The 11,245-nt window shown below is 42.8% G+C and overlaps 1 protein-coding gene across 16 annotated transcripts in view; it reads right to left on the reverse strand.

Annotated features, from left to right (window-relative positions):
• LOC115160806 (muscleblind-like protein 2a) overlaps positions 1-10,733 on the reverse strand; it is a 37,410-nt gene extending 26,677 nt beyond the window's left edge. For 5 of the 16 annotated variants that reach the window (XR_003869117.1, XM_029711244.1, XM_029711241.1 and 2 more), the window contains exons 1-2: positions 8,714-9,251; positions 3,886-4,680 (exon numbers count right to left, since the gene is read on the reverse strand). Coding sequence is in view for 15 of the 16 variants with exons in the window: in XM_029711244.1 (XP_029567104.1) it covers positions 3,886-4,059 (174 nt within the window). In the remaining variant the exon portion in view is untranslated. Of the gene's footprint in view, positions 1-3,885; positions 4,681-8,713; positions 9,257-10,446 lie in introns of those variants that run through there. The other 11 variants (XM_029711251.1, XM_029711255.1, XM_029711256.1 and 8 more) reach the window with 7 other exon arrangements.
• Positions 10,734-11,245: the final 512 nt, after the last annotated feature.

An 11,245-nucleotide genomic window follows, 5' to 3' on the forward strand; every position in this document is an offset into this window, starting at 1 on the left:
AGGACTCTCCCCTTTCGAGTGCTCCATGGGGTATCAACCACCACTTTTCCTGGAACAAGAGCAGAAGGTCAGCGTACCCTCGGCCCAGATGTTTTCCCGCCTCTTGTCGACGTACCTGGAGAAGAGCCAGGGCGGCTATTCTCAAGACCAACTCCAGGAATCGTCGACAAGCGAACCGTCGCCGGACCCCAGCTCCGCATTCCGCAGAGGGTATGGCTTTCCACTCGGGATCTACCCCTTCGGGTAGAGTCCCGCAAGCTGTCTCCCCATTTCATTGGTCCTTTTCCAATCTCCAGAGTCCTGAGTTCCACTGCTGTCCGCCTTGTGTTACCCCGTACCCTCCATATTCACCCTACTTTCCATGTGTCTAGGATTAAGCCAGTGTCTCACAGTCCTTTGTCTTCTGTTTCCAGGTCCATCCCTCCCCCTCAGGTCATCGATGGGCAGACAGTGTATATGGTGAGACGCCTCCTCAGAGTTCGACCACAGGGCAGGGGTTTCCAGTACCTGGTTGATTGTGAGGGTTATGGCCCGGAGGAGAGGTGCTGGGTCCCTGCTAAAGACATCCTGGACCCAGCCCTCATCGACGATTTTTCACAGCCGACACCCCGGTCAACCAGGTATGCGCCCAGGTAGGACACCAGGGTACTGTCACACCCTGATCTGTTTCACCTGTCCTTGTTATTGTCTCCACCCCCTCCAGGTGTCGCTTGTTTTCCCCAGTGTATTTATCCCTGTGTTTCCTGTCTCTCTGTGCCAGTTCGTCTTATATGTTCCCAAGTCAACCAGCTTTCCCCCCCCCCTTCTCATGCTTTTTGCTATTGTCCTTTTTCTAGTCCTCCCGGTTTTGACCCTTGCCTGTGTCTGGATTCTGTACCCGCCTGACTGTTCTGCCTGCCTTGACCATGAGCCTGTCTGCCACTCTGTACCTCCTGGACTCTGAACTGGTTTTGACCTTTTGCCTATCCATGACCATCTCTTGCCTACTCCTTTTGGATTATTAAACATCTTAAACTCTTACCATCTGCCTCCTGTGTATGCATCTGGGTCTCGCCTTGTGTCATGATAAAGACGTGAAAAAAATTGTTTTGCTAACGTATGATGGAGTCCCTGGGTCGCCGGTTTTCCTGGGACGGGGTCCCTGGGCAAGAAAAGGTTGAAAACCCCTGCAGTAGACAATGAAAGCATGGCCTAGATTTCATGTTTCCAGAAAGTGCCATAGCTAGGCTATTTGGCATATGGTGATTACACATGTACAGCCTAGTAGGCTAAACATGTAGGCGAACCTAGGTGAGGCCCAACGAATTAAGTATCCATCCAACTGAATTTGATGTTTCCTACTCACTGCCTTTGCATCAAGTGGTGATAATGTAGTGCTGAGCTCCTAATCAGCTGCGCTCCTAATCATATGTGATAGCCCACATAACGTCTCACCCTACTTCTCTGTAAGCTAGGAAGCTATCTAGCTTAGCTCCAGGCATCAGCAGCACTGTTCTCTTCACTGCTCTCTCTGTCTTCAGAGGCTTCCTCTGACCCAGCTTCAGCACAGTCTCCTGGGACCAGCCCACAGGAAACATCTCCTCTCAGCCATATCATGACTGACAGCCAAGCCCCAGCCAGTCAGCCAACACAGCAGTGTTGGGTTAGGCCGAGAGCAGTGGGAGAGACAGGGCCTGATGCCCATCCCTATTTCTGGGGAGGAAATCGGCAGGTCAGTAAGGCAAAGGACAGCTTCTCATGCAGAGGATTCGGATAAGATGGGGGAAATCTGTGGACAACACAAGTTTCTGTCTGCCTTCCCTTGTCAATTTGCAGCCAGTCATGAGAAAGTAGTTACTGTCATGCATTTGTTGCTGCTGGGGAAAGTGGAATCACATGCACAAAATGAGGTTAGGCATGTTAGGGCAGGAGGGTGAATAAGGAGAACAGACCTGTGACATGCATAAGAGATGCTGCCTCACCAGTTGTTCAGACTTAAGCCTAAGCTCCAGTCAGTGTTTTATTGAAACGGTTCACCTCCAAAAGTACTTTAGCTAGAGGTTGATAAGGGGTACTTATGAAAACAACAGAACAAATCCACAAGCTGAACAAACACTGTTTTTGTTCATATGATATTACATAAAAACTGTAAAAGTGGGCCATCATGGCTAGCCTATCATTCAGTTTACTAAAGAACACATCAATATGTTTTAGGGAAAATGTAGGCTAAATCACAGCGGAAAACACTGTCAAAGTTGAGCCAATAGGAATGTCAGTTACAGACAACACTCGAGGAACTCTTCTTAGACAAGAGGCTATTCAGCAGAACGAATCGTGACATAATCACATGACTGAGGCATTTGTATATTTTCTAACCAGTCTCTTCCCATCCCCCTTCCATCAGCTAACAACAGAGCCTCTCTCCTCTCTCCTGCGTGCTCTGAACAGTCCATATACAAATCATAGGCCTACATGTTTCAGGCTGAGATGTATCACTTAATATCATCACAGATAATGGTTGATGCAAGCACATGAAAATCCTGATTATGAATCAATATTTCACTTGAACTGCAGCAGGAAATCAATTCACCTTAGAAATGAGCAAGTTAGCATGCATTACAGTATCCCCTTTCAGGACAGAGGCTGGACAGACACAGTTGCTATAGTGATGTGCAGAACAGAAGTGATGACATTGAGCCTAGTGTCATTAAAATCAGTTGAAGTGCAGTGTAAAAAACCCTATAGTCTAAAAAACCCCTCATTAGAAGAGCAACTGTGACATAACAATTGAGACAATATTGGGTGAAATGAAGCATGTGTGGGTGGGTTGAGCCAGAGAGGATTTTAATCCTGTTTGCCGAGGGCATTAATGTAGCCTAGCCCACCACAATATTTCAGAATAAACAACTGAAAAGTTAAGCAAATCATTTATTTTTGGAGCAAGAGTATTACACTCAATATACTGCCCCCAGTTGTAAAGCCTCTTCCACATTCACCTCAACCTAAAATCCATTGCAAGTCTCTGTTCTGAAAGAACCTATGGGTCTTGAGCAGCCTCCCCCCCAGGTTCTAATCACCAGCCTCGTGGTGTGATGGCTCCAGTCTCAGAGGGCCCAGTAAGTAGGCTAAGACATTAGATGCATGGTTGGTAGATACAAGCCTTGGAGGACAAGCAGCTCAATGACTGCACTGTTCTGGAAGGAGCTTGGGCAACAGTGTGTGACTCTTCCTAAGATTAATGGCTGGGCAACTAGTGAGGCCCTAAATGTCCTGCCATCCATAGCAATAACAAAAAGTAACTTGCAACACTATCGCCGTCTCCATTAACGGCTTGTATTGAAAAGTCAATGAGCAACCCATTTTCACCCTCCCAATAAAGGACCCAAACCTATAGAGGCACTTTGGAAAAATAGGTTCTTTGTATCAATTCCTGTTGATGGTTGTCGGAGCACCAGCCTTGACCGATAGGGACCAGGCCCTTTGGCCAGCGGAGATAAGGAGATGATTGAACATAAGAATAATCCATGGGGGGAGGGGGCAGTGAGAGCTTCTCTGTGGATTAACCCAGGCCCAGCCACAGACAGCCAGGGCCACTGAGGTGAGAGGGAGAATGCATCAGCAGTAATCCCACTGGAAGCCAGCACTAGGCTATAGTTTATATACACCCCATGGGGGATGTCAATTTTGGATTAGAATAAACAGAATAAACAGTACCTGGCACTGGGATGTCTAGTGGGATGGGAGAAACAGCAAACTGCAGAGGTTTTCTGTCTCTATTTCCTTACAATAAACAATTTAGTATCTCTTTATCTGTGTTGGCTCCTAGGTCGGCCTAACACGGTTCTCACAGCACATAAAGCAAAGAATCATGAATCTAACAGAAGAATGGTGCATGACATTGCTTACCTTTAGCGAGTCAAAGCAGGCAATAACTCTTCCGTTTTCAACCTGGCAGCTCTTTGGTGGGTGTGCAAATTTGCATTCCTCATCACTCCGTGAGCAAGTTCCTCTCTGAAACTGCCGACAAACTTCCAATGTCAGCCATTTTGTGTCTCTTATCGAAGATATATTCAGAGCCATGTTAAGAGGTTCCAATTGAACGCTGCAAGTTCAATATATCGGTTGACACTAACTAAAAATGGCCTCACGTAAAAAAGTTCACAACTTTTGGCTCTGTTTGATTTGTGTTTGAAAAGTTCTCAAATCATATGTAGCAACTAGACAGGCCCTCGCAGTATAAGCCGGGAGGAAGGCTAATCGATTAACGATCAATCACTCATCAATCGGTTTGCACCTATGGCAGACCTCTGAAAAGGTTGAGGGGCTTGCTCTGTGACACCCCCAAGTGTCTCTCCTCCTCCACTGACAAGAACACTCTCAATAATAGTATTTCGAGGCAATGGAGCTCTTTGATAGAATATTAACGAAGATGTGCTTGGTATTGACTTTGCCAACTTCTAATTTGTCAGCTCTTTGTGCTTTGACAGTTCTCCTCTCCACAATAATGCTTTCCTCTTGGATGTCTTAGCCACTGGAGTCGTTCAGAAATGAATTGGAGGCTACTGAAGATTTGCAGCTGAGGTATCCCCTGTCACAGCTCAGACCTGGCCTTAAAGGGAGCGTTGGCTTTCCATGCACATATGGACCACAGAGCAGGTTCAAGTCGGAGATGTTGTCTGAAAGGCACTTTCTGTTGGTGATCTGGAAGATAGGAAAGAGTTAGGTTAGCCTAGTTCTTTTATAAATAATGTATGTTAGTGCTCTTGTTATTACTATACTATTAGCCTACTTTCATTTTCTGCTGCTCGAGTTGCTATGGGCTCTTTTCACAAACTGAGGCATGGCAACAGCATAGCTTGGGTTAAAAATATCATGATGAATTGTGTCAAGCAATCAAATGTGTTTAAAAAAATGATGTAGGCTACTCTATGATAGGACCATACAGTATGACTAAACCACCTCCATTACATCCCATCTAATGGACATACACATCCATCTATATGAACAAAATAATTGTGAAAATCATAAAAAAATAATCAACCACTCAAGGCAGGATCTAATTTCCTTTTCTCCCAAAGGACTTTCAACTTCTACGGAAAGATACGTAATGAACAGGCTAATATCAATTGAGACCTTTTGCAATTAGCCTAGTCCTAACTCATGTTCAGAGCTGGTAAAAGGCTAGCCCATTTGGGGAAAGTGAATACAAAAAGGCGTATGAAATGTAATTTGTCCTCCTGAAATAATACCTCTCAACTCTACTTATCAATTGCACAATACCATTAATAACATCATTACAGTCTACAATAAGAGCAAAATAAACAGGATGAGTAGATGGAGGCATGCAAATTTGCAAACGCCAAAATTACATAAGGGCTATTCTTAAAAGGCTTACTATGTCAGACAATATAATATGATCCTTATTGGCAGCCTGGCTAAATGTGCGTCTAGGATAACGCTGATGAGGCATGATAGATTATAGGACACAGGTAGGAGGTGCCTATAACACTCCTGTGACCTCTCCAGATTAGTCCAGTTCCCCCCTCAAACTGCTAAACTGCCATTTGAGGTGGTGGGGTATTGTTACCGTGGGATGTTGTTGACATTATTGGCCTACGCCATAGTCCTGTGCTAAAATCCTACGAGCTAGGCTATTGCAAATGTCAGCCTATGACGTGGGCCTGTGTCTTAATCGACAGCCACCCGTACAGCAGCCTTCCTCCAATCAGAGTGATATATTTGACTGATTAATGCTTCTGACCTTGAATCTGTATTCAGCCTTCGGTTTATGAAATTTTAATTCCGTGCACTCTATGTTCGGCACTGTATTTATCTCCGGACAGCCTTTCTATTCAGACAGACAAGTCCAATAAGAGCACATTACAAATATGCTTGGCGGGAGCCAGAGCTGCGGGGGGTACACTAGGAGAAGGACCCCAAACAGTGTGAAGGCCTTGGGGACTGAGTCTAATAATAACATGCAGCGATATCAATTTTGTTGACATCCTGGATGGAAGGACAGAATTCAATTTTAGCCTCAATGTCAGCATGATGCAATGTGGCATTCAACAATTGAAGGGGGACAGAGAGGTAAAACCTACAGAGAGGTAAATCCTACAGAGAGGTAAAGCCTACAGTACAGGGCATGTCTGCCATTCATTTTTACATTGTCCTACACCCACATTTCTGACTCTATTTTGTAAGCATAGGCTACTGAATGTATTGTATTACGCTACATCATAAACAAAGGGTTGAAGCAAAATTAAATTGATACCTAGGCTACCTACAATTCCAGTTAATGACTAAAGTGCAGCAACAATATCGTTCAAATTCTAGCTGATGGTCTTGGGGGAAAAAGTAGGACATCACGTCACAGAATAAAATGACAATTTAATTCAACATCCTATTCTCCAAGGTCAGAGATGTATGTAATTGGGGTAATTGTGATGTCTGGTACTTTGTGAAGCAACTTTAAATAACTTGAAATTAATAAATTAGAAGGTAAACTTGCACATATCTCATGAGAGGTATTATTCTATTGTAAACAATAGTCCTACAATCTTCTGTATTTTCTGTAAAACTTTTGTAAAAGTGAGCATGGTTTTGTTGTTATTGGCAAAACATATCAGGGCAACAGAAATGTAGAAATGCAACACTATCACTCAATAGTTTGCCCTTTAGCTTAGTGTGGGAGGCTCTGCATTGCAACACTTGTGAATTCAGTAACAAGGTTGTCAATGTGAGAGAGAGAGAGAGGCTCTCGTTTTGCCTTTGGCTCATCCGGTTTTGCAGTAGCCCTGGTTTTGATTCTTGTTTATACTTATTCCCTATAAATCAGTTGGATGCCCTAAAGGCAGCTGTAAAATGCAAATTAAGGGAGAGTCTTGAATAATCCCATGGCCCAGAGAATGACACTTGGGTGAAAAATAGCCTACATTTCCTACAGACTGATCTCATCATGAAAATGTTGTTTCCAATTTGACATGTGAGAGGTCTTGGCAAATGAATCATTACTTTTGTTAAGGGAGTTAAATTATTAGCTGCGTATACAAATGAAAATAGGTCTAGGTCAATCTATAGATGCGGTAAAGAGGTCAATGGAACTCGACCAAAACAGTGGAAATGCCATTGACACGCATGGGAGAAAGATGCCGTGGGGGGAAAGATCCCGAATCTCAATACCCCCCTGCAAAATTAGCCTACATTTAGGCTATTGTTTATATATGTTATATTATATTGTGATTAAATTACGATTTGTTGTTCCAAACATATTGCTCACAATATCTCTTCTGCAGAGGGACAAGAGAGAGCCTTGAGAGAACAAGTGTTGATCAGTCATGGAATTAAATGTGCTGAAAACAAATTGGCTATATATTTAAAAAGATGAAGGACAAGCTATGAAGGAAAAATACTGGAGTATAACCAACTAGCACAAAAATAATATTGCGATATTGTCAAAACAATACAATATATCGTCCCAAGAAATATCCTGATATGTAACTGTATGGCTTTTTTCCTGTATCTCTACCACGTTATTGCATCTATGGATTCATGGCCTAGTTTGGTCAGTGTTAACCCTGACATTCTGTTTTGTTCATTTGGGATGAACAACCAGCTCTAGGGCCTAACAGTTACAGAGGTTACTATTGTAAACCATCCAGCTTTCAGCCATGGGCAATGCAAGCAGCAATTTATTGAATCAGCAAGCATATGCACTTCATATTCTAATAGTCTTCAACTACCAACTGAACTGGCACGACCTTAATTATCTTCATGTTAGGTACTGAGGCTCAATTCACACTGCTGTATGAGAAAATCTGCAGTACTTATCTACAGCAGTCTACCCACCAGTGAGACCAAACAAATGTGAGAGGAAAATAGATCCTTCCAATCAGTGTGTGCTGTAATTTCATTGGATTCTGGGAGAAAAAAAACCATGTAGCCTATAACTTCCAAAACAGTTGGAAATAGCACAGGCTGGAAATACTGGTTTTGAAGCAAAAAAAAGAAGTGGTTGTTCAAGCAAGGCTGTAAAGTAACGGAATTGAATGTTGCAACGTTAATATGGAACCTACAACATAAAAATATCATAGCCTAGCTTCAAAAATGTGTCAATAGGATAGTACAGAAGAAAACTGTCCCCGGGCCCAAACTCAAACTTTGAATTGGGAAGGAGGATTAGGAAGACCATTCCATTTTTCAATTTGTGACAGACCCTCTCAAGTTACTTTCCTTGGTGGTTTTTTTCTGTGTTAGATTTGATGACGAGTTAACACCTGGTGCATCAGAGAATAAATCATGGTTATGAGATGTTGGACCCCAGTCCTCCAGAGCCATGTACATAAAGAAAACACTCTTATGAACCTTGTACAAACACACACACTTTGGAAGTCATTCAGACACAGGACAGACAGACTGGGTAAGTGGTGAAACGCCACAGGAAATTGCAGAGCAGGCGTAAAGGGAGCACCTTGTTCTTTGCTGGCAGTATGGGAGAAGTAAACTCCCAACATTAACCAGCTAAATGTACATATTAAAGAGGAACCGCCAACCAAAAGCAAATAGAAGAAGCAGAAACTGCAAGAGGAGCATGATCAGTGAAGCAGATTCTAACCACCTCTACGAGTGAAGTCCCCTATCTCTCCCTCTCACCGCATGGTATGCAGCATAATGCAGCAAATTCCTTTATGAACTAGTCAGGAAACAGAGCAGCCAAGGGAAAAAATCCTCTTACCTCATGCAGTGCTGGAGCTCCTCAGTCTCTCTAACATCCACCACAGAGTCTGTGTCAGTAGTACGACTTCTTCTAATTACTTTCTGTCTAAATATAATCACCATATGTATAGTTTTCATTCCCTTCTCAGTGCTGTGTGCTCAGGCCCATGCCTAGACAGGGATTTTCTTTCCACGACAGTGGAGGAAAAGACTGTCTGCTTAACTCTCTAGCTGAAACATTTCCAGCCACCCCCTTCCTGCCTGCTCGTCCGCCTCCAGGAAGACCCTCCCAGCCCTCTCTGGCCAATAGCAGATCAGGCACGGATTTGCTGTGTACTGGCTGCAAAGCTTTAGACAGACTGACAGCCAGGCTAGCTGCAGATACTCTAATGCAAAATCTGTATGCTCTGCTATTTCAGATGATCTTGACCCAAGTCTTAACATAATTCCTCCTTTGGTTTGGAATTATTATTGTTCACTGTTATAAACAAATTAATCTAATAATTTACAGATAAACAAAATAGTGGATGTGTAATAACATATCCAACATAAGAGCCTACTTTCTGCACTATGCTTTCTCAAGAGGCCAAAAATAGTTATAATGTTTGCACTGAAAACTGCATAAAGATGAGCAAACAATTTGACATTACACATTATGAAAACAGGCTAGCTATCTTTCTCTCTATTTAACCTGTTTCTTTAAAAATGAGGTATCACAATGAAGGTCGTTTCCCCCTCTTTGAATCTGAATAAAAAAAGCAAGTGACATCAAAGTAACTTGTAATGTGATCTGATATTATCTAGCTATCTACACTGTACCAACAATAAACAAGTAACTTGGCTGAAGTGTTGGGAGCTAACGTTACAGTGGCCAGCCATCAGTAGGTAGTAAGCAAAATAGGCTACGGCTGGCTATATAACGTTAGCCAACGTCAGCAAAGTCCGTGCACGAGCCACCGTCACAGCTAGCTAGCAACTGCAGCTGGAACTTTGATAGCTAGCTAGCTACTGCAGCTGGAACTTTGATAGCGAGCTAGCTAGCTAGCTACTGCAGTTGTAACGTTGATAGCTAGCTAGCTATCTACTGCAGCTGGAGCTTTGATAGCTAGCTAGCTACTGCAGCTGGAACTTTGATAGCTAGCTAGCACACGCTAACATGAAAACAAAGATGTTATATTATATGTAGAAGATAATCGAGTAACCGCTCTAACAATGAAAATACGTCCTCAAAGATGGAATGCAGGCGGGAGGCGATATCAGATAGGACCATTCTAGCCAATGAGGGCAGATACGCGTGTGAACAACAGGCACAACTCCAAAATAAAGTCGTTTTTTTTTTACTTGACGAAATGCCACGTGCGTCCACTTTTATATCGCTGCATTCGTAACAACCTAATCATTACGAAGCGTATATTCGATCAAATAAAACCCACGTAGCAAATTAGCACTTATTTTTTTGTTGTTGACTAAATTCGACACTCTCATTTGACCACCGTACCTACATTTCTCACTTCATGGTCTTGTTTTCGTGGATACATTTTGGGCGGAGTAAACCCTCGCTTCGCCTCTTCCTCTCTGATGACAAACATAACATGCTAGTTTCTGACTGCATACACTCCCATTGAGTCTTTGGGATAACACTTTATTATTAGGTACTTTTCCTAACCTGCAATACATGACACATCACATTTGGGTACATAGCGAGATAGCTAGGACACTGACAAGCTGAAGCTAGCATTTCCACCTGCTTACCTCATCATCAGGACGACTCGTTCCCCGGCGCAAGCCACCAGTCACGCAGCCAGGGTAGAAAGCACCATGGAACAGAGAAAAACAAAATGTGGAGAGGACAGGTGCTGTTCAACCTTCAACGGTCGACTTAATTATTGTCGTATTACCTAGCTATAGATGAGCTATAGCCACTTTCAGAAGAAAAGAACTGGGTGTTTGATTTATCTTCGTTACTTTGTAGCTAGCACGGATTTGACACAACAAGCAACAAGCATTTGACAGCTTGCTCAACGACTGCCAGTTTGATTTATTTGAAAGGGTAACGTAATGCCACTGTATGCCAATGTGCGTACGAAAATTGGAACATCTAGAAGATTCGTTGGAATATAAATATACGTTGAAGGTTAAAAGATAAGGCACGTTATTATTTGTTTTTCAAATAACCCATTTTTGGTAAAAAACTTATTAGTGAAATGGAAATCTACAGATCTCCCCACAGCAGCTTGGTACGTTCCAAGCGAATGTCAGGAGGCTCCAGAAGGGCAAGGGGTTGCTTGTTACCAAGGGAACAGCAATGGAACCGTGAGGAAAATTACCGGGATTTTTTGTTTATTACAAGGTTTTATTACAAGGATTTCTCCAAAATCAAATCAGGCCAGCGTTCTTCTCCGTTTTCTGGGATGTAAAACCCTTCCTTTCTTGTTATTTATCTGTTAGTCATAGTATTCATCATTAGAGATTGAACATAAAAAATAGACCTAGTACTATGGGATGTTTCAAAAGCATCAAAACTGATTTATTGCGTGAAATTCGTAGGTGA

Source organism: Salmo trutta, chromosome 24, assembly GCF_901001165.1.
Source record: "Salmo trutta chromosome 24, fSalTru1.1, whole genome shotgun sequence".
NCBI lineage: Eukaryota > Metazoa > Chordata > Actinopteri > Salmoniformes > Salmonidae > Salmo > Salmo trutta.